This window comes from Branchiostoma floridae, chromosome 8 (assembly GCF_000003815.2).
Source record: "Branchiostoma floridae strain S238N-H82 chromosome 8, Bfl_VNyyK, whole genome shotgun sequence".
Classification (NCBI taxonomy): Eukaryota; Metazoa; Chordata; class Leptocardii; order Amphioxiformes; family Branchiostomatidae; genus Branchiostoma; species Branchiostoma floridae.
In genome coordinates this window covers 11,536,361-11,561,854 of record NC_049986.1, presented here as the reverse complement: position 1 = coordinate 11,561,854, position 25,494 = coordinate 11,536,361, and the positions used below count along the sequence as shown (strand labels likewise).

The window sequence follows — 25,494 nt, the reverse complement described above, 5'->3', positions numbered from 1 at the left end:
CTTGAACGTTTTTCTATGTTTGATAAACACAATAATTAGACCATATGCTGATTATTATTATTTATTCAGTTTAAGGATTTTTTGCTTCATATAATCTATATTCTTTCATATATTTTATATGATGACAAAATGTCTGTGCATGGGATTAGGAGGCACTGGAATTTCATGTTTCCCTCTTATGATGTGTATTCATACATGCAGGGTTCGAAATAACACCTGAATATGTACTAGGTAGACATTGGAGTTATGCAGGTATTTCTGATGTCTGCCTGTACCTTACCTACACTGGTTCATGTATTGATTGAGTCTGGAAATATTTTTTTTGTTCATAACTGTTCCGATTTTTGCGTACTATGAAATATAAGAAATATAGTAGGGAAATGTAGGTGCAGGCATAGGTAGAATGGCCAGGAAATTTTGACTGTTACACCGCACCAATGCAGTTGTGCAGAAAAAAAGACTATTTTGAGCCCTGTATGTGTGATGTGAACAGCTTTGAGGGAAGAGATGAACTACAACTTGTCAGTAATTATATACATACGCTGTCTCGGAAGGGCTGCTCCTGAAATATGTTAGGACAGTTGCAACCCATTTTGTGCATAAATAACTTACCATCCAACACTCATGCTAGAAATAACCTGTTTTCAAGCTCACAACAGGACGTGGTCTCCAGGTATATGCTTATTTTCATGGTAGAAACCTTTTTGTCCAGTCTGGTTACCTGTATGTATCCCCCTCCCCTGGATTTTTGTCTTTCTGTTAGATCTCAAAAATGGGTCTGTCAGTCAAAACAACCATGATTTAAAAAAATTATACACTATAATACAGTCAAGTACTCAACCTATGTTAGAATATCCTACATGTTATGATCTACACTCACAGAGGACAACATAGAGAATATAGCCATGAGTAAACTGCTTTGGTACTGTGTAGAAGGAGAGAAAAAAGTGCAGCCTTCCCCACTCAAGAAGAGAAAAAAAAACGAGGCCAACTGAATCATGACATTGATAAATTAAAAACACATATCTGTGAGGTTGAATATTCGAAGATCGGTTGATTAACATGGGTTTCTTTTGTTTCAGCATTGAATTTGATAGGGACAATGAATATTTTGCAATAGCGGGGGTTACCAAGAAAATAAAGGTAAGGACAAGTTGAATTGAAGCTGACAACATGATACTGAGCCAGCAGCCAATTTTTTTTGTATTTCATGAGGGCTAAAAAAACTTGTAACTTAATGTTTGTTTGTAAATATGTTGATATGTTCCTGAACTTGGAGGGTTCAGAGGGTTGAAGCTTTGAGTAGGGAAAACATTTTAAAGATCTTGCAAACAGTCAGATAGAAAATGATGAGAATGTAAGATTTTTAGTAGATTTGATGTAATATCCCAAAGTGACACATAGTACCCCTTGTCCGACCAGGTGTTTGAATATGGGACGGTAATACGGGATGCAGTGGACATACACTACCCCTGCAGTGAAATGGCATGTAACTCCAAAATCAGGTTTGTGGAATTCTTGTACTTTTCTGTTTATTAAGGTACATTCTAGAAGTAATCATGGTATATTATTATTATTATACACTACCAACATGGTATATTGTTATAGTATGGTATAATTGTAATTGGTGGTGGCATTATCATACACAGTATTAAAGCAAGAAGACTGGCTCTAAAGCTTCCACAATGATTTGTTCCAGTTGTGTATGTTGGAGCTCCTACCACAAAGGCATGTTGGCCAGTAGCGACTATGAAGGTACTGTCACCCTGTGGGATGCCTTCAATGCAACAAAAAGTAGAATGTTTCAGGTAAGATCAGCTCAATTCTTTTTGTACCTCTTACTTTGTGTTGAATTGGTGACAGTGCTGACTTCGGGAATTTTTGTGTATTCATTTTTCTTTCTGTGATACTACCAAAAAATTGTGGATAGTTGAGATTTTGATTGTGTATGACACCATTGTTGTAGGAACATGAGAAGAGATGCTGGAGTGTTGACTTCAACCATGTGGACCCCAAACTCCTGGCATCAGGGTCTGACGATGCCAAAGGTGAGATTGACTGTTTGACTTTCTGCCATTTTACCAATCCCGTCTGTCTAAAGGCCCATCTGCTGATGACCTGAATGAGGTTTCTAAACCCTAGAGTGGAATAGCATGAATACTTAGGCTTGAGAGCTGTTCAATACACTTTTACTGATAGAAAGTACTCCTCAAATGTACCCATCATATTCCTACAATCTGAAACCAAGTGAGGCCGGTACTTTTGTAAATAAAGGATACTTGATTCTGGTTGCTAATTGAACTTAAGACCACTTAAGTGATGGTTAAAAATTTCCTTTTACACGTATTTCTTTCCTACACATAATGGCTTTTGATAATTACGCTTCACACACTTTACTTCCAGTCCACATTTAAGTAAACTGACAGTGTATGTAATGGCTTGGTTCCTTCTATTGTAGTGAAACTCTGGGCGACCAACATGGAGCACTCTGTGGCTTGTCTGGAGGCCAAGGCTAACGTGTGCTGCGTCAAGTTCAACCCTAACAGCAGGTTCCACATAGCCTTTGGGTCTGCAGGTGAGAATGACTGTGGGGGAAGAATGGTTATAAGGACAATGTTTTGAAACATCTATCATCGCAGTTCTGTGTTGAACAATAACTATATTGACCCCAGGGTTGTCGCTAGCTTTAGATTTCTTACTTCCCACTGCCTGTTTTGGAAGATTTTGAGGATGGATGATAAATTTTTTTTCTCCCAACAAGCAAATTCTGCCTTTGGATGGGGGGATGGGTCCCGGAGACAGCCCTTGAATTTATAATGGGACTATCATGCAAGATGTACGACTAAAAAGTCTAAAACACAAAGCATGAAAAGGTTTTTATTGATGAAATTTGCTCAAATAGTCCTGCTGCAGCGCCGCTGCCAACGTATTGCAGCTTCAGTAAGACACCAGCATTAATGACAAGCCATAACTTACCGGTAAAATGATGTGGTTTTGTTCTTTAGCGTAGTACTTAATCAATGCATAATTACCTGTTCAGTTGTTATTATTGTTTACCTGTTTATAAACTGAACTGATGATTTCCTGTTGTTGCCCGTTAACAGATCACTGTGTGCATTACTATGACCTGAGGAACACCAGGCAAGCCCTGAACGTGCTGAAGGGACATCGGAAGGCTGTGTCATATGCCAAGTTTGTCAACTCACAAGAAATTGTTTCTGCGTAAGTTTTACTCTTTTTGAGATCATAGGTCTTAATGTACCACGTTTTAATGTACAAGTTCCAGTAATACTGACCCATGAAACCTCTGATCGTTAACAAACTTGTCCAGTTGATTGAATAGCTTGGATTGAGTATCTCATTGCCTGGATGTCGAACCTTCATGGAGTGACCAGTTTTACTTGAGATGACTAAGATGACTTAGCCCATAGCACTCCAAGTCCTCCAGCTTGGTGTTGATTATTAAATTCTGATTGCACAAAGAAGGATGAGATTATCAGTAACTCTTCATTAACCCTGGAGACTCATTTGTAGACACTGAAGTTAATAAATTTACCATTTCATTATCACTGTATAAAACATGTTGTGCAATCTAGTAAATGGTGATGCTTGGGTCATGTTTGGAACCCTTGGTCTAGAAAAGCTGTTGATAACCATCATAAAACACTGCTTATTACTGTGTGTGTGACACTTGTTTGTGTAACATGGTCTCCCTGCAGCTCCACAGACAGCCAGTTAAAGCTGTGGCACGTCAGCCAGTCCCACTGCACACGCACCTTCCAGGGACACATTAACGAAAAGAACTTTGTCGGCCTGGCGTCCAACGGGGACTACGTTGCATGTGGTTAGTACGAGACCTCTCCGTCACTTCATTCACTAGGGATTGAGATTTCCTGACATATTCCAGTAGTTCAGCTTAATTTGTGTGTGATATGAATATACAATGACACCGCTTCATCAGTTTTAGTGTGGTTGATCATTTGCAGTTGAATTTTTTTTGACAAGTGCATGTCTGGTTATCATAATAATTGTACAGTTGTACTCTCGTAGCTTAAGGAAGATAGATAGGTACTTCAGGCTTAAGTTAATTAGAGGCTTTGTGCATTTGGTTCAATGCTCAACAGAGAATTACTGGTGAAAGTTGACAAGATATGTTACAGTGTTGGTGGTTTGCAGTACTGTTACAGACCACTAGGTGGCACCACTAAGTTGGTATGAGTGCACTATAGCAATACTGTTTAACAAACTGCCTGTTTGTTATTTCTTACAGGGAGTGAGAACAACTCCTTATATGTGTACTACAAAGGCTTGTCCAAACAACTCATCACCTTCAAATTTGACACTGTCAGAAGTGTGTTGGTGAGGACCTAATTGCTTCTTTCAGTCTTGAATTGTTTTCAATTTGTGCCAAGTTTCAGCAAGGAGCTTTTATCAGTAGGAGAGAGTATGGAGTTACCCGCCCGCTGTGCGCCTTTGTTTGGCCCGTTAAATCCCGCAGCGCCGGCTTTGTTTAGTGCCCTGCGCGGCGCCCGTCTGATCTGATGTTCGTAGCGCCGGTTGGCGCGGTTTCTATGCTAATGAGCCACGCCATTACGTCATAGCCCTCGAGCCAGCCCGAAGCCCGATCGGCAAGAGGCGAAGTGGGTCAGGTTTCCGACGATTCCCTTATTTGGAAAACTCGGCAGGCATGTGACTACGTCATCTTGCGGTAGAGGGCACAATGGCGGACAGTTTGATATGTTTCTCTTCGCCGTACAACAAACATGGGCCAGTTTAGGCCTATTTTTGCGGATCGAGGTCTGTTTTCTTGCGATAGAATTATGAATTTTCACATGTATATTCAGATGGCTACAAAAAAAATATGACGTTTTTCTTCATTTAGCTGATATTTTTTCGAAACTGTTGATGATGTGCTCGGTAAAATGGTGTGTTCACTGTTGGTCGAACCTTGCTCATTTTTGTCGAACCACCCGTGTTTTTAGAGGATACATCGGGCCTGGAATAAGGTGAAGGTAAGGCGGGAGAGCATAGTTTTCATGGTTTTCGTTACGATCGGGTTTTCGTATATAATGTCTTGAGTTCTCCAGGCATAATTTTGAACTTTGTATTTGTATCGATTTATGAAATATATCTGTTGCATACTTAAAAAAAACTTGGTTCCTGTGATCATTGAGTCAGGTTTTTCACAGTCATCATTAATTGTAGGAATATTACCAGTTTTTTTCGTAGACTTTGCCTCAGACAATTTTGCCTTTAGGCTTAGCCCGTACCCGAGCGGCGGCGCTGTCCGGTCGCCGTATGGCTTTGAAATTTCACCCTCAGTCAGAGAGAATATTGCCGCCGCTGTATGTATTCCGAAGTTACTCTTCTGTTCAACATCGTCGACAAAAATCAGATCGCTACACACAATGTTTGTATCCCCAGGCCGCCCCACCATGAAAATGACCACAAAACAAAGGGAAAACAAAAGCTTGCGTGGGTGAAATGTATGCAGATTCGGGTTTTTGACACGTGGGTGTTAATAAAATTTTGTCGCCCGCTACGAACATACGAACAATGGAAACTAATCCGTACTCTCTCCTACTGATAAAAGCTCCTTGGTTTCAGGCTCTCCAGTGTTTTGGATTTTAATAAGAGGTTTTAACTAGTATTAAGAAATGTGCATATTGAATAGATATAAAGCAGTTCTTAATGTTGTCCTTGTTTTCTTATCAGGACAAAGAGAAGAAGGAAGAAGATGCCAATGAATTTGTCAGTGCTGTGTGCTTCAAAGGGGTAGGTTTGGTCTTTAGATAGCTTAATTGTACTGTTAACTAGTACCGAGTTTTTCAAATCATGCATACAAAAAGTTCTCACTATCTCATGAAAATATTATAATTTTCATCAAAATTGTCAGTGTTGATATTTTCATAATTTTTTCTTTGCAGGCTTTTGCTAACACTATTTCACTTTTCAATTTCAGAATTCTAATGTTGTCGTTGCTGCCAATAGTCAGGGTACAATCAAAGTAAGTACATGTATCTTTTGTGTGCCTTTAAGTTTCACTGTTGAAAGATAATGGATGCTATCTGAAATATCTGACCATTTTGTGTCTTTTTTTCTTTTTGAACAATATAAACCTAAGGTATAAGTGTCCTTTTGTCATTTGCTGTTTTGTTTTTTGTTGTTGTTTAAATGGCATTTCTGAATATACCTTTTACCATCCACAGGTGCTGGAGATGATATAGAAAGATGCACCTCTGTGTCTGGTGTGGCTTCATTGCTGTCTAACTGCAAGAGTCCTGCTCAAAATTCCATTCAACACTTTCCCAACATGCACTACAAATCACACCTTGGTTGCAGGCATCTAATGTTGTTGTCATCCACCACTTCTCTGCCTAAATATGTTTTCAAGTCTAACCAAGTACATTTAGTGTTATAAGTGAAGTATTTTGACTAGAGCGGGACACCTTTCTTGCCTGGGCATGAGAAGACTGACCACTGCCAGGAGTAGGATCTTCAGGGCACCCTGTAGTAAACTAGATTTTTTTTCAATGCTTCTACCAGAATGTAAGAACTATCACTGTGCGTAATTGTTTGATGAAATGATCATCATATGTATGTATGTGGTCTAATTTTCTTGTGAAGATTTATTTAAAGATAAGACTTCATCCTTATATGTCTCTGAACACCTTTCTTTGTCATGTCCCCATGTGATTGTCCCTCGCCAGATTTTTTTCTATGTTGAGCACAAGTATATTATATATACACTACTGCAGTAATTTCTATGTGGCTGCATTAATGATGATGTGTAGAATATTGCATTGTATAGTTGTCCGGCACACTAGAGTTATAAAGAATTTTCCTCATCAGCAGAATTTCTACTATGATGAAATGTACACAAGGAAGACAATACATTGTTACAGTAACTCTTGTATCATATAGAGGTTGAGGCACACATCTATAGACACAATCAACTTTGTTGTGAATTCATTTAGCTTCCTGTTTGATTCTCCCTTGAATTTCTGCTTTTTCTTTGTTGCTTTATTTAGCTCTTTTAATTCTGTGCAGTACATGTACACGCTAAAGTAACTGTCGAGAGTCATAAAATGCATGTGTAATTTTGACCTAATTCATTGAATGGGTTTTAGGGTTGGTCAAAATACAAGACTTTGGAGGGTTGAAACATAGAACGAACCAAAGGAAGTGATGTTGCTAAAGTCACTCTGAATTTGAGACTAACTTGTAACTACCTGATGTTTGGATACAGAATATATTATACTGATTTCCCACACACTGATGTTGTTAAATGCTGCTGCTGAAATGTACCCAGATAAAATGATAGAAAAAATTGACATTTTGTTTTACAGTAATAGATGTGTCAATATTATGCAGTCATCTCATATACCGGTAGCACAGTTGTTCATAACTTGTGCCGAATCTAAAGTGGTGGTTGTTGTAGCACTTAATTTACATTTGAGACTTTACTTTATACTCAGTCCTCTCAGTCTATTGTATTACCATTTTGTGTGCACTACAGAATGCAATAATTATAGTATGTCCTTACTGTATAGTCTTCTGATTTTGTATTGCCAGGTTTACTGTTCCTCATGTTTATTCCTGTCTTGTGGAATCTTTGTAAGAAATAACTTTCCTAAAAAAATAATTCCTCATAGCACACTGCCCTGTGAAAGAAATACAGGTTTAGGACAAACTGTCATGCTGGACCATTGTTTAATAGCTGAGACAGCTGGTAGTCCCCACCAATTCAGACAAACCTGAAACAATAACACATCAGTAAGCATGTTTTACTTTCAAGTAAACACTCTTACCAATGTGAACCCATTGCTGTAAACACACTGCCACAGCACCAGCTAGCTTAAGTCAAGCTATCCAGCATGTACATTTTGAGCCAGACATTATGTAAAACCATGATCTAATTTAGATAACTCTGTCACAATATGTTTAACACCACTCATATGTTTGCTACATTCCCACTTAATGTTTTTTAGTGTTGTAACAACTCAAATTGTAATTGGTATGCTAAAAAAGTCTTGTATCTCCTAGTATAGTCCTAGAAGGCTCTTGTAATTAATATCTCTGTGATACCCTGCCTGTGCATAAGCAGCCACTGAATTAGTGTGAATACCCGAGTCATGTATATAATGACCTGTATATCCTACCAGAGACTGTGATGTTGTCGTGGTCAGTACTGATTGTGCGTGTGCGGGAGCCTTGTTGTTGTAGTTATTTATCCAGTGACGTACCGGCTGCCAGTTGTATTTATAAAACCAATGATGCCAAAGTCCTGTAGAAGACGACTGTAGCTTCCCTAAGACTGTACATACTGTGTACACATGATGTTAATCTGTACCTTGTGTACCATAAGATAACACTATGTCAAACAGCTGATTGATCTCTATTTAATAGAGGGAAAGAATAAAAGTATTTCACTGTTTTTTTGTTCCTCTGTTTGTTAACATTATTTTGCCATGATCCTCACAAGTTTGTTGATATTACTACCCTTAATTAATGGAGTTATTAGGCTCTGGCTCTGGCTTCCGTCTGGAATAGTGTTGTTCAAATTTTAGGTGACTGGTTGGTTATAACAAGAAGCTTCTATGACTCCAAATTTTTGTTTGCCTTTGTAAATTCTTCAACAACCAGCTGATTGTTGTGGAGCATCCTGAGATAGAGTTGAGATTCATGCAACTTATGTAACAGCATCTATGCATGCAGTAAACTTTGTTCTGACAGCATGACTCAGTAATCACATACTATAGTACATTAAAAACATTTACATGTACTGGCGCACACATGCATATCATACACACACACATCAAGTCAAATCAGCTGTCAAAAAGATTTTGCAAAAATGACAGCTGGTAGTAAAGTCTCACAAGAAACAAAGTTTTTATTATTTCCAGCATGGAACAGCTTTCTTGTGATAAGTGGAAATATGGCAACTTTGTTTTTAACAGCGTCAATGAACTCTGTTGAACAGTGTGGTGAGGCCTAGGGGTATACAGAATCACTCATGTTTTAGACCAAATTCAAGGACTAGCTGCAGTGCAAAGTAGAACCAGTCAGTATTTCCCTGAGGAAAATTACCAATGATCACGTAACATTGGTTCGGTACATAACACTTAGTTGTGTACATTCACATACAAAGAGCTTTGATCTTGGAATTATACGATTTTTTAAATACGAAATGCAACATATCTTATAAACAAGCTGTGCAATAGCTCCACATTGGAAGGTTACAAGAATATCTCGCCATTCATTGGAAACTGTAATGATGAAAATATACCATTTCTTTTAATATCCCTGAATTGGTTGTACAGTACTAGTAGTACTAGTCCTCACATCACCACGCACAGTGCTGACCGAACAGTCTCGGACTTTGCATCCGTCTTCAGCACGTTCTTCGCATCCTTCACGATGACAGTCTGGGTGTTCCCGTACGCGTTGTACCTGGCTGTGTGAGATCTCTCCAGGTACGTTCTGGGCAGGACCAGGTTCTGCTGCTCCTGCCATATCTGCAGGCTGGTGTCTTGGTAACGACGGCGGATAGAACTGGGGATGGCTGGTGCAGTCTTCCTCCTATTCATGGAAGCATAACTCCTCCAACAAGACTCGTACTAGTCGCTTTTGCTGGTTGATATTCTTAGCCGTGACTTTCAATGATAAAGCTAAAGGCACTGTTACATTCCAACAGCATCAAACCAGTTTCTGTGGTTATAAGTGACGTCAGGAACGCGTACGTGCCCGCCCATCTTCTAATCTCTCATGTAGATGTGAAGTAAGCCATCTGTCATAGTGTCCATGGCACTGCCAGACTTGTACAATGTCCTCACCTGTGAAAATATCACAAATGCTTTGATAGAAACATTGATCATCAACTAGAATGAGTATCAAAGAGATCTCCAGCCCTTGGAGACTTGGACATATATCTTGTTGCAGAATTGTCATGCATATTTAAGGTTTAGCTGCACTGCCAAAGATGAATATATAATTCTAAATTAGTGCATGCCAGCCAAACCAATATGTAAGGTTACAGCCACACTGACTTGATTTCATGTTATGCCATTGATGTTGGGCAGGGCTCGGTTGGGGAAGGGTTTAGTTAATTTCTTAGACTTCACCTAACGTTAGATTTGTTATAACGTTAACGGTTAGTATAATATGATTTAGGGATATCTTTCCTGCACTCAATCAGTAGTCTAGAGAATCTGAACATTAAACGTAACATGTGGCCAAAGTACGTTGCGGTTGGGTCCATGTGTATCTAAAAACAAAGTACATGTACTAAGTAGATATGTTAGAGGGAAATCATTTTATGTTCTCACATCGCAAAGTTGACCGGTGATAAGATATATTAAGATTAACGGGAGGGGGCCATACTTCGACACCCGTTCTAAGTGGATGCGCATGGCTTTTGTCAATGTACATTTTACAGTGAACTCATCAAAAACAAGTTAAGATCTTGTATACATCTAGTATACATCCATATAACTGTTATTGAAGCTGTACAGATATATATTTCATTTAACAGCAGCGTTCCGCACTGTACTTTGACAGCGCACGAAACTTACGGCAGGTTTTCGGCTTGCGTCCTAGCAGAACGTTCCAACACAAAAAGGGGGTCCAAACTCCGACATAGTAACAACCAGACCATCGCCGTGCATTTTTAAACAACTTATGCAAATAGAATAGGACTAAAAGTCTTCATTTTAATTTTTTTGTACCAAATATGGGTCATATTTTGTATTACGCGACTAATTCAAATACGGTGTGTTAAAACGTTTACCTCTCACGGTGAGACCAACTTGCCGCAAAACGGCAGCGCATTGTTACGTTAGACTGTGATGGCATTTTCGCTTTTCGGCTTCCTTGATTGCCTTTTCATCCTGTCTTTTGGCAGCAGCAATGGCTACAGGATTTTTTAGTCGGTAGGGATCGATTTTTCTTGAATGTTTGTCGCTCGACGGACGGGGTGAATGAGTTCAACGTGTTGAGCATCGCTCGCCCGCCTTCGTGCGTGATAGTAAAATGGCGGGGCCCCGACTGCGTTAACATCGTGGCATCATTTTAGCTCCGTTTATCCAACCCATTTAAAGGCAGAACAGAACACAGGTATTATTTTTAGGAAGGCTAATAAACATCATTTCTATGTGCGGTGGTATTTTTTCACATGTCGTATTTTGCGAATAATAATTCAAGAGTTTCCCGGGCCATGGTCTCGATACGTTCTCTCGTCAACTTGCACGGAAGGCGTCAAACTTGAGCAAGTTTTTCAATCGTTATCTGTGGGACTTGCTAACTTCGACACATACCCCGTCTTTGTAGTTATTTACAACAAGGTTTAGTCTACAGCTAGTGTACATCTCATGTGCAGGCATCTATGCATTTCTCCGCAACAATGATTTTTAAAACCTGTCGAAATTTGGACCCCTGTCGAAGTATGGCCCCCTTGTTAACGTTAACGTTACTCTAAAATCTTTCACAAAGCTGAAGTAGCAAAACTGATAGCTTACCTTGACTCAAAAACATAGCACAGTGACCTGCAGTCACATTGTCGATCTCTGGACGCAAAGTTTCAAACATATCCACATTCTTATTTCAACAAACGTTTCTCCACTACAGACATGTTTTGGTTCTGTTGTGGCGGAAACGGCAGGTTGCACTTTGACCTGCTCAAACGGAAGTGGAGGGGCGGTCCGTATTTCAGCACCTTCTGTCTAGTTTTATGGACTATCCATTCATCATAGGACAAAATTGACATCATAAAACGGATGATTTTAATGTTCAACATACAACAAAGCCTCGGAAATGGCAAAAATTAGCAGCATTGGAGTTTTGAGGGCCAACTTCCGCGATCTCTGACAAAACCCTGAACGTGAATGGTGACATTTGGGGCTCACTACTGACTTGAAAGGGGGATACGAATATTCATAATTGCTCATATTATACACATTTGCATATGTCAAGGAATTTTAAAAATAAAAATCAGCTAAAATATGTTTACTATATTGAAACTATTGTGAGAATTTCTTTTGTGGGATTTATGTGTTAAAAATTTTCAACACTATCATCCCTCCATGGAGTTATGAATGGAGTCGTCTGGATATACATGGTCCTGGGCCATTTGCGCAGGAAGCGAGCGACTCCGTGCAGATCCAAAATGGAGGAATGGAGGCAGTGTGTACAGTGGCTCATAGAGTGTGGGGTTTTAGCCCCGACACACCGCGCCACATGGCCAGAAGCACAAGTCTTCGACCTGGCCCAGACCCTGAGGGATGGAGTGTTGCTGTGCCAGCTCCTCAACAACCTGAAACCCGGCTCTGTGGACCTGAGACAGATCAACCTTCGGCCTCAGATGTCCCAGGTAAACACCCTGCACAACAACTCCAGATTTCTGTACCGCATTTCCTGGTCACAGTTTCGCAACTGCTTTCACTCTAATGACATTACCTGCTCTTAGTTTTAGTGCCAAGTTATAGAAACAATCGCTGGATGTTAAACTCTGCCCCCAGGCGTAAGAGATTTCCGTCCAACTTCAACAAGATGATAAGAATCTCTAGGGTGTTTACATGCAGAAATACTGACTAGTGTCTTTCTGAATTCTGCTGAGTTCAAGTTTGTAAGCGAGTGCTTTCTTTTGAACCTGCCTTGACACTCATAATTTTATACAGAGTTAACCCCCATCTCTCCCTGCTTAATGTGCATATATTCCTCAAATAATAGATTTCAAAGTCTTATAGATATGAGGAATGTGAAGAGGGGAGGTTTGTGATAATGTGCAGAAAGAAGGATGTAGTCAGTACACGTTACAATGCAGGGTTATATCTGTCCAAGGCATATAAAATGATGTTGGTTTAGTCTATTCAAAATTATGCTAATGATGATGTGATATTTGTCATAAGCAGTGTTTCTTGGATAGGTGAAAGTCGTTATGGCACCAAACTATAACATTTGACACAGCAATTGGTTATCAACTAGTCAACACCACCTTACAAGTTATACAACCCAGCCTACAACCATACCAAAACAGGTTTCGAGACGACTCGGCACCTGAGACAACTCGGCCCTAGTCGGCACCATACTTACTCGGCACATAACTTTTATATTTTGCACTCGGAGAATGATAATCCTCATCATTCCGGCAGCATAATAAGTGACATAAGAATGTACAAATCAATCTCACCCCACGAGGTAACGTTTTGGATACAAATTTTTAGGATACAAGATCCCCAAAACATGTTGCGGGCCGCGCCGGCGACGCAATTTTTTAGTTGTTATATCGGCGTTCTTTCACGATGTCACTCTACTTCTCTTCTATATCACCGTGTTTGCAAGTTAGTACAAATGAAAATAGATGTAATAAGCAGTTCAATATATTTTGTTGGTCATAAATTACAACTGTTTGTAGGTTTCAAAAACGCGTTGAGATGACCGATAGAGCCTCGGCCGTTCAAAGTTAACGTACCTTGAAGTGACGTTCAGAGCCTCAAAATGTCCGTAAAATTGTGCCGACTGTATGACTTACAAGTGAGAGAAATGTTTTGCAGTTAAACATCTTGCATTTCTCACAAACCTTCACAATTTTATGTCATATTCTTGGTGCCAAGTTTTCCCACTTGGCTAGGTGCCGAGTCGTCCCAGGTGCCGAGTTGTCCTGATACCCCAAAACATTGTAAGGAGCTGTCAGCAGTTTTGTTTCTCCTTGTGTAGGCAGAATTTAGGGCATCTTTAGATAGTGTCAGTGGTTGGTATACCAGCTGGAAAACATTTTGCAATTGAAGAACTCTTATGTTCAACATGGAACCAAGGTGGAACTTACTGGAACGTATTGGAAGATGAGCATTATGCAATTGAGGGTGCTATACCAATAAAAAGCAGCTTGTCATCAGATGTAATAAATTACATACTTTAAGTTTAATCCACTCAAGTCAATCTCCATGTTTGAGGATGTTCTGGACCAAAGCCTCCATGGCAGATCGGATATGTTCAGGAAACCTGCAGTAAGAAAATGGGTCAGTTTACCACTCATCCTGGTTACACATCAGCAGGATGAGATTGTTATCTAACTACAGAGCTCAGAACAAAAATAGTGCCTTCCCTGTTGAAAGTACGAGATAGTACTTCATAGCTACGTGATGTCCCACGGTTTTGGAAACAATTGGTGGAAAGATTACATTCTTCAACCAACTTTTTTTTTTCACTTCTTGACTACGTGTAATAATATTGTTGCATAATGATATCTGAAATGAAAAAAAAAATGACATGAATTTTTGATGTATCAAAAAATGTGGTCACAGGTACAAAATATATATTTATAGTGGTTGAAGGTGTTTTCGAATTGCTCTCTCGTATTTTTGATGGCCTTTTTCACAAACATCCACTACAGACCGTACCATGAGATTTCAAAAGACCATTCTTTTGTTCATTCAAGAACAATTTCATTGTGTTTGTAGGGTATTTACATGAAAGTGAAATCTGTCAGTAGACTGAAAAGTATACCAATGGAGGTACCTCATGTGGCCACAAATGGGTGTTATCATGTAAATGATCAGCTTGTGTATAAACATGAGGTTTCCCAGGACAGTAATTCTGGAAAAGAATGTCTTGTTGACAGGTTCAATTGTTTATTCAGGAGGCCCTGTACAAACCTGTATGGTGAGAATATCTAGGCAAAATTAGATGATGTGGATGCAGTCTTTGGAATATCATATAGCAGTTTTCTATAAAAAAAAATTGTACTCAGTCTGGTATATATATTCTAATCCTGTTATCACAAGCAGATGAGGTATTGACCCTATTGCTATTGATTTATCTCACGCCTGTGTGTGAAGTATTAGCACCCAATAACTACTATTTATCACCAAACAAAAGAACAAAGGCATTAGCAGCCAAGGACTTGTCACCACCCAACATGAATAACAATTTTCTTTATCACATGTTGGCATACTGCCAGTGATGGTACAGGCCTTCCTAAACAGGGCTTGCTAAAAATGTGTAGAGCATCGACTAACTGACTACAGGAACTCAGAAAGTAGGGCAACCCAAAGCCAAATTTATTGGACATTTTCCCAATATCTGAAAAAAGTCAGACAATTGATTGTGGCATATGATGTTATCTGGAAAGGGTTGCAACGCAACATGGGTAAGTTTGTGTGTGCAATTTCTGATTGTGTTGTTTTAGGCACGTATAAATCATTCATAGAATAATTTCTAAAATAAATCTGTTTAATATTACATTATCCATCATCAGCTAATGACATAAAAATCTCTCTATGACTAGAAGAACAGGATTATGTAACTCCCCCAGGTATGGCCAGACACAGACAAAAGCCTACTTAAATTTTTTGTTAGATTCATGATGTTTGACAGTTGGAGACTCTTAACCAGATGATGTTGACCCTGGGGCAGAAGCACGTACCATACATGTACAGTCACACTCACACTCACTTGGTACAATTTATAATTTTTGTGTGATGTGGGTGGTAGATCAATTAAAGCCATTTTCTGGAGCGTTATTTATTGCCTTTCATTCAATACAAACGTTTAAGTTATTAAAAGCTACATTTCTGTAGCTGGATGGTTTTGTGTATTGTTTCAAAGAGTATTTTTAAAATTTAAAACAAAAGAAAATTGTCAAGTGGAAACAGCATGATATTCCACAAAACAAAAGTCGATGAAAAGTGGAATACGTGAAAGGTATATACAATCAACATGTATGTACATAGTAGACACGAACTATAATGACGAGCAGTCAATGACACTTGTCAAGGTGAAAAGTTGAAGGCAATAGCAATTACCTAAATTGCAGTAAAGGTTTTGTAATGTGCTTTCATGGCCAAGGATCACAGTTGACTAATGTGCTCACACCATAACTGATGTACCATTATCTGCAGTGTAATCATATTTAATGGAGCTGCAGTAATGGACTGATGGAATGGTCTATGATGCAGTTTGTGAAAGTAGGTATAGTCATTGAGGCAATGGAATGGAAAGAAAATGGCCAATAACTACTGTGAATGAGCCATAAATATTAAAGGTCATGGCACTTAGATTTTGTGGCAATCAAGAGTTTATAATAGAAACAACGGAAAAATGCAATTAACGACAGATTATAATGTCTTGGCTTTACGGGTTTACAGTGATTGGTCACCGTGGACATTACAAACTTGAAAACAATGTAAAAAAGTGAAAATGTTCAGTATTCTATGCTCAGATCTCATTTCGGGTGGACTTTGAACTAGCATCTTACATGTTACTATATCTGCAACCAAATAATGACTGGAGAAGCATCTCTATATTGGTCCTTGTTGACAAGTGACAGATAAGTACATACAATGATACCTCAGGTATTGTCAGTCTTATCCAGGGTTAGAACTTAGTTCTGTGGCCCAACATAAACATTAACATTGTCTATTATATAGATATTAAGATAGTACTTATTATGTTATCAGTTCAAGAATTCATTTTATATTTGCCTGACATTTTTTCCATAGCTTATTTAAGTTTTTTAAAAGTTATTTTTTTATAATCATGATGAAAATATATTCTGACCATTTAAGTTGAAAGGTATTAAGGACTAAAATTTATTTGCTCTTTGTCATAAGTTATGAAAATGAATAGCTTAAGTTCAGAGTCAACCTCATTAAGCTCTTGTACTTGAACTACATGTAGATTGGAAATGTTGAAAAAGTGAATATTGTACTGAGTTCAATAGGATAAGATTTAGTGTTTCCAAGTTGATACAATAGCTTGACAAATCTTCTTATGAACACTCTTATCAGTGGTCTCCAGCCATAAGGTTTTATTACTCAGTGTTAACATGATAAGTACTACTGATAACTGTTAAGTCATGAGTGAGGTGAGGAAATATATGCTTCGTGCCAGTAGTGTGAAGGATTCCAATTGTAATGGAACTAATGTCATTGGATAGAAATATTCAAACATGATCTTTAATACCATGTAATAATAACCATGTAATGTTTGTTCATGAGATGGTAGCTGGAAAGGACTCTTCTTCAGCTTGGAAATTTATCAATTTGACTTGAAAGTTAGTTCTGTGACTTCAGAGGTTATGGCATAGTCACATTCCTCATAGGTCATCACACAGTTTTGATATTGCAGAATTTTTGAGCAAGCTAAGATAGAACCTACTGGCAACAAGGATCTTAGACAGCCTTATAAGTTTTATGTAAAAAGTCAGATGAACTTTGCAGGACTTAATATCACTCACGTGCAACAATCTCATAAATGCCCTGATTTTTAAATCGAACGATGAATGATGGCACAATGTATTTAAATGGGCCCTAACTAAATGTCATTTTGGTGCACAAATATGACACCTGTACTACTGGTACGTGTGGAAGATGACCTCACAATCTTCTCCGAAAGACTATATGCTATTTCTATGAAAGTGAAGTATTGAGTTACTGTTTCCTGTATCTGTTCTCTGTCATGCTGTCCATCTGCTAATCTTTTAGTCCTGTTCGGACATTTTTGTCTGAAGTAAAGCAGATGTAGAGCTTCTAGAAGGAAATCCTTTTGAACAGTCATGGTGAAGAAGAATCCAGACTTGGTTCCTGGAACTGGGAGTTGAGATAACTTTCTATGGCCAGTAGGATTAGCTAGAGCTATGGTCATGGCTGGTATTTAACTGTGACTGATAAAATCTACATGAGAGTATACTTTGGAGTAGAGTTTCCTTATTCTTTCTTTAGCAACAATCATTATTCTGAGAGCTCATGCATTAACCCTTTCCAGTTGTGTGCTAGTCAAATCACACTAGGTGAGGGACAACAGGCTAGAATTCGAACTCTTGACCTTCCATGGTACAACTATGTCATTTAGGACTGAGCGATCCATGCTATGAGTTTATGATGCATCTAAATGATTATGAAAGTCACTCTGCAGTAGGTACATAATAAGTAGCAGGACAGTGTGCTGTTAGACATTTCAGTGCCAATGAATCTTGAACTTCTATTTGCCAAACAATAAGATCCCATTGGTTGTATATTTGTAGTAACTAAATGCATCTGCGTTCTCACACCTGTGCTTGAACATTTCACTTGTAAAAATGTAACCTGTACCAGCTTGCACTGAAGTGCATGATAAGGATTTATCAATAACCAGATACAGAAAAGAGTTGTTGTGTAGAAATGTTTTTGTCACACCAGTCAAAGTAACATTGTTGTTGTGTTTTTCCTACAACAGTTCCTTTGTCAGAAGAAACATCACACATTTCTGGGTGCCTGCAGGACCAAGTTTGGGATGGGCCCTGACGATCTGTTTGATGCACGTGTCCTGTTCGAGGTCACAGACTTCCTGAAGGTACGGTCCCAGTAAAACAGCTGTTCCACATCAGGAACATGCATACTTTTCAGAACGAAATCTGCTTCCTGTAAATTTGACATTGATTAAGTCGATGTACAGCACATGTGTATTTATATATGAACATCCTGTTTAAAACTTCATGACTGGATTTGGCTTACTACAAACAAACAGAATGAAGTTAAGTGTTATATATTTAGTAGGCATAGCGAACCGCCCCAGTTTCCGCATTGGAACGCGACGCCGCGCGGTGCACAAATTTACTTTCAAACGTATGCTACACGTTACCGCTCGGAAATTGCCGATAAAATTGTGCTGGCAATAATCTATGGAATATTTGCTATCAATCTGTGGTATTTGTTTTCTAGAATACGTGATAATAAGTGAGTTAAAAATCGGTAAAGTCGGAGATACGGTCGAAAAAACCCTACGTTCCGCCGCCGAAAACGCGGCACCGGCCTGCGCCGCGGCCCCGTGGAAGTGCGTGTTTTCAAGTCAAAACCCGCCGGACTTCCTGTTCGACTAGACTTCTGGGAATTATATCATGTGAAAGGGGAAAGATCAAGGTTCATGACAGTGATTGTGCAATCTTCATAGCTTGTGGCAAACTGAAATGGTGGGCCGGTGAAAAAATTCGTCAAAAGTAAGTGCGAAATTTTACTATTTGTATAAATGCTGACAAAAATGCACAAACGAAGTAACAAATTTGGGTGCCTTGTGATTGTCAATGCGTAGTTTTTGTTTGATTTTACGCGAGTTTAGGGTGTCGGGTTTAGCAATACATTTGAGCGGATTTTTGGGGCGTGCGGAAATGGCCAGCCGTAAGGCGGGGTGGGAGGGGGGCGTTACTAGCGCAAGCCTGCACGCGCCGCTATTTCGTCGTATTATGGAATATTCTCCGACTAATTAGTTCTAGTGGCGTTGTTTTATTATGTGAAAACTGTACTTTGCTTTTAGAGTATATTAGACAGATTATTTTAGGCAAATCTACAACGCCAGTTTGCAAATAAATTGTCAAGTTATGTTAGTATCGTATTTCATCCCTTTCAACGGAGTGGCAGTGCAGTGGTTATAACTATAGGAAAATATTCCTTTGTATGTACACACACAGAAAGTGGATGCTAATTACTATGTTTTGATGTTTTTTTTAGTGGATGAAGAGGACATCCAGAGGACATTCGCTGGGACATTGTTTAGAGGCTGGATTAAAGTTTTAAACAAGAACTATCATGTGGCTCCAGATGTTTTACTGAGGGATGACTGCAGTGTTGAAGAATTTTGTTAGCTTAAATTAAGAAATGAATCTATTCTTCATTCTTGTTAAATCTGGAAACAGGAAGAATTACAGTATTAATCATTCAGTGCACTTTAAGACATGTATCAGTTCCTGTCACTTGTCATAGACTTACCAGGACATATGTTGTGTAATGTGATGCTTTTAGTCTAACCAGCTAATTAGCATATCTTATTACTAATTAGTACACATAGTTGAATCTCACTGTTAATTATTTTTTATCTAAATGCTCCATTAAAAAAAAAGTTATCCTGAATGCAAAATATATTAGTTATATGCTTATGATTTGTCATCCAGCCATTATGTCCAAATGTTTATTTTGCAAAGATGCAGTTTACTGGAAACAGCTAATTAGCAGTTTCAATTAGCCTTTTTTAAATAAACAATCATTTTTGCAGTTCACTTTGTTTTTGAGATCTGGTTTCATGTAGATTTAAGATGTGAGACAGCCTTTTACAGCAAATATCATATGTAACCTCTGACATGTGTATGCATTTACATATTCCAGTCATTAAGCTCATTTGCATATTTCAATCAATTAAAATCCAAGACATGCCTTCTATACTTGATGACAAAAATCAAAAGTGATTCAAGCGCTAGGTTTGCCTTGTCAGCTAGGAGTATTTCTTTACAACTTGCAGTGTAGAAAGAGACCTTTTTTAATTAATTCATTAGAAATTACCCGATTAGGCCTAATTAGCATAAAATACAACTAATTTTCTCTAAAATTTTTGTGTCTGGGTAGCACCTTGCCTGATTTCAAGCTCTTGAAAATTTGAAGACTGTAGCATGAAAAGTGAGAGAGTTATAGTAAAAAATATGTGAATAATTGTGGATTTCTGGCCTTTTATGGTGCCGTGGCTGGCAGGACTTTTCCCATAGGGACAATACTTAAGCATCTTCCAATGAAAACACCAAACTTTTCAACTTCAAACAAATCTATAAAATCTCAACTTTGTCGTATTGTAAAACGGAAAAAAGTATGATGACTGGGAGGATTTGATCTATGAGACTGAACTATTTTCGATGACTTTCAGCTTATGCAAAAATTTGGTTCGCTATGCCTATATTTAGAGTTGTATATTTGTTTTTTAGTACGGTACATCTTACTTGTTACATTTTGTGCCATAAACTGATCTAATTTCGTAGATATTCCATTTGTGCTATTTACAATATAATATTTGTTGTCTGTTTGCACAGGTTATCAAGACCTTGTCCAAGCTGTCTAACACACACCTTGCTATCCAAGCAGGAAAACGGTACTTTCTTTGCTGAACTTGAGTACAAAATTATCACTGAATTGTCACTGATATCACATCATTCTGAAGCTCTAGTTTTGTAAGCTACTGGTTCACAATGTAATTTTGGTAAATTTGAGTCATTTTTGCTGAAAATATGAAAGAAATATAGCAATAATAAATGGTATTAATGATGATGATATATTAGTAATAAAAATCGAAATTTTCATAACATGATGTGATCTATCAAATTTTGTCCCTTTTCCAGGCCATTCCCTAATGCTAATGCTAGATATGAAGAAGAGGATGACGATGACGACATCTACAGAAACCTGGAAGACTTGGCCAAGTGAGTGTTTATATTTCACATACCCAGACGTACATAGAGGCACTGCTGTTTGCATACGGCTATTTTAAGATACAGTGAAGGAAAGCAAATGGTAATGACCGTCATGTAGAAAGTAGTGCAATGACAGAGTGCTTTCAAATACTGTAAATGGTTCTTTAATTCCAAAATAACAGTTCTATCCTCTTGCATGTCTCTACGTCAATGAAAGCTCTAGTGGTACAAGCTTGTTGTTGTTGTGTTCTCAGTGAATGTGACCTGGCAGATGAGGATGACCTTTATGACACCGTCCCTGTGGAAGATGAGGACATCTATGGAGACATTGTCGGAGTGGTGAGTTATCGTCATGTTTATGTTTGTTGGTAGTCCCGCTAAGCTGTGACAGCAATGGTCGATTCAGAAATCTATAGCTGGCTTACTTCCTGGTAGGCTACTGCATTGTTAATCAATGCTAGGAATGTGAAAAAATGACACAGATATGTTGAAAATAAGTTACAAATGTCAATCTGTCCGGAGATACTAAAGTTCAGAACATTTATTATTCTAGCGCCAAAATCGTACAATATATCCCTTTAAATGTCATAGATATTGTATGTTTTCAAGAATAGGAGTAGTAATGTGTAGCAAACTTGGAACAGGTGTGTGTTGCAAATCCTTGTCAAAATGATAGTTATATTTCAGCCATACCATAGGTATGGTGAAATATATTGTATTCGTAATGTTTCTTTCTTTCTTTCTTTCTTTCTCCTGTCAAATCTTCAGAACACGGTATCTCCGTTGTTCCTTAACCAAATGACTTGAAATTTGGCGCAAGAGTAGAGTGAGCCAATACCCCTTTTTTTCATTTTTTCCATATCTGTCTCTTAAATGATTTTATTAAGGTTTTTTGGTCATCTTAAGACCAAAACTGTATATTTGGGCCCCCTGTACCCTGGTATTATAACCGAATGAGCTGAAATTTGGCACAGATGTGCCTTGATAAGTCCCCCATATAGATTCAATATCAGTTTTGGTGTACAGTATAAGGAAATGCTTATTTTTGCGATTTTTTGGTCATCTGTTGACCAAAAAAGGACACTTTTGGCTCCTGTACCCTGGTTTTAGAACCGGATGACCTGAAATTTAATATAGGAGTGCCCTAGACATATGCGCACATGGATTCATTAACACTTGAGGCATACTGTACAACAAAATGCTTAATTTTGCGATTATTTGGCCATTTTATGACCAAAAACGAGCTAGGTTCCGGTAAGCGATTTGCAGAGAATCGAACGGGGTGAGACTGTTCACGCAGTGAAGGAAATCGCGCGGGTTCGATTCTCTTCACTTGAATGCGGAGCGCGCACGGCGATGGTGAGCCTACACTACCGTGCGAGACTATTCCCTTGGTGATGAAACGCGCACGAGCGCGATTCTCATCCCTTGAAGGCGGGGCGCGCACGGCGATCGTGAGCCAATACTACCGGCCTAGCCTGACTAAAATCAAGCCCCTAGCGGCCGGCCCTACAATTGCCGCCACCCGTAGGGAGGGGGTCATTAAGCCCAGCCGGCGAGAGCTTGTGTAAACACAGGCTACTACCGGCCTACTAGACAAATTAAACGTTCTATTATCTTCAATTCAAGGCGCCGCGCGAACCCCCGCCATTTTGAAAGACGCCGGGTACGGGCGATGACACACTTTTGACAGCGATACTTGTCGATAACGTGTAGTAAGACTCACTCTATTTCTGGGTTGGCACTTTGCGGGAATGTAGAAACGTTAACGTTACTAATTACGTAAGTCAGCAACAAAACAGAGACAAATAGCACACGTACCACCAACATCGTTATTTTCTACTAAAACCTTCTACAAAACAAACTTACATACCACAGCAAATTCATAACCTTACATGAAATATATACAAATACATCATACCTATCCTGTGTATTCAGAGTTTACGCTACAAAACTACTCACCCTTACAACTCACACAACGTTTACAAACTTCGTACAAAATCTAGAACATGGGCCGTGATGACGCTACACTACAGTATATCATTCTCAAGTCATGAAAACAAATCGAGCGTTTGCTATTTTGTAATTAAATCAAACAAGCGTACAAAACGTAGACCAGCAAGTATCGTATGTATTCAATGTTTACACTACATGCCGAAGTATTTACAGATTAGTACGCACAAATTTACAAAATCGCTACGAAATTGTCGGTTAACAAAATGGTGTCTGCCCACGCTATCCCGGCGTCCTTTGCAGTATGTTGCCCGGCTTCTCCGTGTTTTCTACCTGAAAGAAAGCGCTGAAAAGAAAAGCAAAGACAAGAATTAGCAATAGTTAATTACGAAAGAAATTGGATGAAAAAATCGTAAATAGAGCCAAAGAATGAAATATCAATTGAGTGGAATTAAACAAGTCGAGGAGCCGGAAACTGAACCGGCAGAGGTCGAGGCAGCCGGTGTCCACAACACGCCACTAGATGAGTCGCAAATGAACTTCTCGCTACTGCAAGAAGACATAGTCCCGGACACTGAACAGGCAGCTGCAGAGGTCGAGGAGGCATCCGTTCACCACAGCACGCCACTGCAAAGCCCCACAGCCACGCCGCTGCCCCGAGCAGATCACCCCCCACAGCATCGCCCATAAGAAGCGCCTTTACAAGCAACTCGTTCGTCCACATCTGGAATACTGTGTACAAGCATGGTCGCCCTGGCTTCAAAAGGATATTAAGTTGATCGAGGCCGTACAACGGAGAGCAAGTAAAATGATCCCTGAATTACAAGATTTGACGTACAGTCAACGGCTCCGAAAGATGAAGCTAACTACGCTGGCAGTAAGGCGATTCCGAGGGGATATGTTAGAGGTATTCAAGATTATCAAGGGCCCCACTGTAAAGCAGTGCGATGCACTGAGCTGGGCTACCCTGGCTAAAGAAAACAGAATTAAAAAAAAAAAAATAGACAGAACCACGCTCTTCACACCATTACAAACACCTTATAACACCAGGGGACACCATCTGAGACTGTCAATACCCAGTACCAAACTGGAAATCCGGAGAAGATTATTCGCTGTAAGAGTCGTAAAAGCCTGGAATAAACTTCCGTCTGAGGTAGGTGGTTACCCAGACCACAGTGAACAGTTTCAAGAATAAGATCGACAGATACATAGAGGCCGAGATCGTCGGAGGAGCGGCAGTGGGCTACCAGCCTTCCAGCTCCTGACTGCAGAGACAAACCACGGAGTCTCAGCGGTTCAGGTAAATTCAGGTAAAATAAGAAGGGCGATCTCGCCGAGACAGCCCAACAGAAGACACAAGAGGCCAAGGAAGGTCTGGACGCCTTCGGGCCCAACAGGTTCACCGTAATTTATTTTTGACATTGAATATACCACCAAAACTTCACCCACAGTACATTTAGGTGCATCGTAATTTATTTTTGACATTTGAATATGCCGCCAAAACTTGATCCACAGTACATTTAGGTGCATCGTAATTTATTTTTTTCATTTGAATATGCCGCCAAAACTTGACCCACAGTACATTTAGGTGCATCGTAATTTTTTTTTTCATTTGAATATGCCGCCAAAACCTGATCCACAGAACATTTAGGTGCATTGTAATTTTTTTTTTCATTTGAATATGCCGCCAAAACTTGATCCACAGTACATTTAGATGTATCGTAATTTATTTTTTTTTTCATTTGAATATGCCGCCAAAAGTTGACCCGCAGTGCATGACGGGTTAGCGTCATCATTCCAAGACGCCATGTTTTTCTTTGTCCAAGTAGCGTAGTTAATGTTTCCAGGTAGAATTTAAATGCTTATGTACGATATCTCGGCCTGCTATGATAAGAAATTGTGACAAATCAAATGACAGTGTAAATGTATCTGTAAGATTCTGAACAGTTATTGAAGGTTTATTATTTTTTACATTTAAATGTGCCGCCAAAACTTGACCCGGTGAGTGCTATGTTCAGTTTATGTGTCTGAGTTACGTAGTTAATGTTTCCACGTAGAATTTAGATTCTGTGCGATATCTCGACCTGCGTACATCTTTATTCCATCGTGTAATACTTGTACATACATATATCTGAATACTAGTATTAGCTGCACGTCGCTCGTTCGGCCAGCGCCAGCCTGTAAGTTCATGTACATCGTTCATCTTCATACTTTAGCGCTGCTCAGAGTTAGATCGAAACTGTCGACGTTCCATTTGTACCTGTAGAAAAAGAAAACAATACTATTGACTTCATGTCCTTTTCACTCTTGATTATGATACAAATGTCTAAATAAAGGTTTGT

At 39.0% G+C, this 25,494-nt stretch overlaps 2 protein-coding genes across 7 annotated transcripts in view; both read left to right on the top strand.

The window, feature by feature from the left end:
• Positions 1-8,438, top strand: part of LOC118422087 (E3 ubiquitin-protein ligase COP1-like) — a 28,812-nt gene extending 20,374 nt beyond the window's left edge. Inside the window, exons 13-23 of the mRNA XM_035829626.1 lie at positions 1,083-1,143; positions 1,423-1,505; positions 1,700-1,808; positions 1,967-2,048; positions 2,459-2,575; positions 3,105-3,222; positions 3,720-3,844; positions 4,271-4,359; positions 5,716-5,775; positions 5,963-6,007; positions 6,210-8,438. Coding sequence (XP_035685519.1) covers positions 1,083-1,143; positions 1,423-1,505; positions 1,700-1,808; positions 1,967-2,048; positions 2,459-2,575; positions 3,105-3,222; positions 3,720-3,844; positions 4,271-4,359; positions 5,716-5,775; positions 5,963-6,007; positions 6,210-6,227 — 907 coding nt within the window. The 3' untranslated portion in view covers positions 6,228-8,438. The remainder of the gene's footprint in view (positions 1-1,082; positions 1,144-1,422; positions 1,506-1,699; positions 1,809-1,966; positions 2,049-2,458; positions 2,576-3,104; positions 3,223-3,719; positions 3,845-4,270; positions 4,360-5,715; positions 5,776-5,962; positions 6,008-6,209) is intronic.
• Positions 8,439-12,120: 3,682 nt separating this feature from the next.
• The window catches only part of LOC118422080 (guanine nucleotide exchange factor VAV2-like), a 33,589-nt gene continuing 20,215 nt past the window's right edge, over positions 12,121-25,494 (top strand). For 5 of the 6 annotated variants that reach the window (XM_035829603.1, XM_035829605.1, XM_035829601.1 and 2 more), the window contains exons 1-5: positions 12,121-12,367; positions 18,211-18,327; positions 20,822-20,880; positions 21,128-21,208; positions 21,454-21,538. In XM_035829603.1, coding sequence (XP_035685496.1) covers positions 12,164-12,367; positions 18,211-18,327; positions 20,822-20,880; positions 21,128-21,208; positions 21,454-21,538 — 546 coding nt within the window. In that variant the 5' untranslated portion in view covers positions 12,121-12,163. The remainder of the gene's footprint in view (positions 12,368-18,210; positions 18,328-20,821; positions 20,881-21,127; positions 21,209-21,453; positions 21,539-25,494) is intronic. The other variant, XM_035829606.1, reaches the window with a different exon arrangement.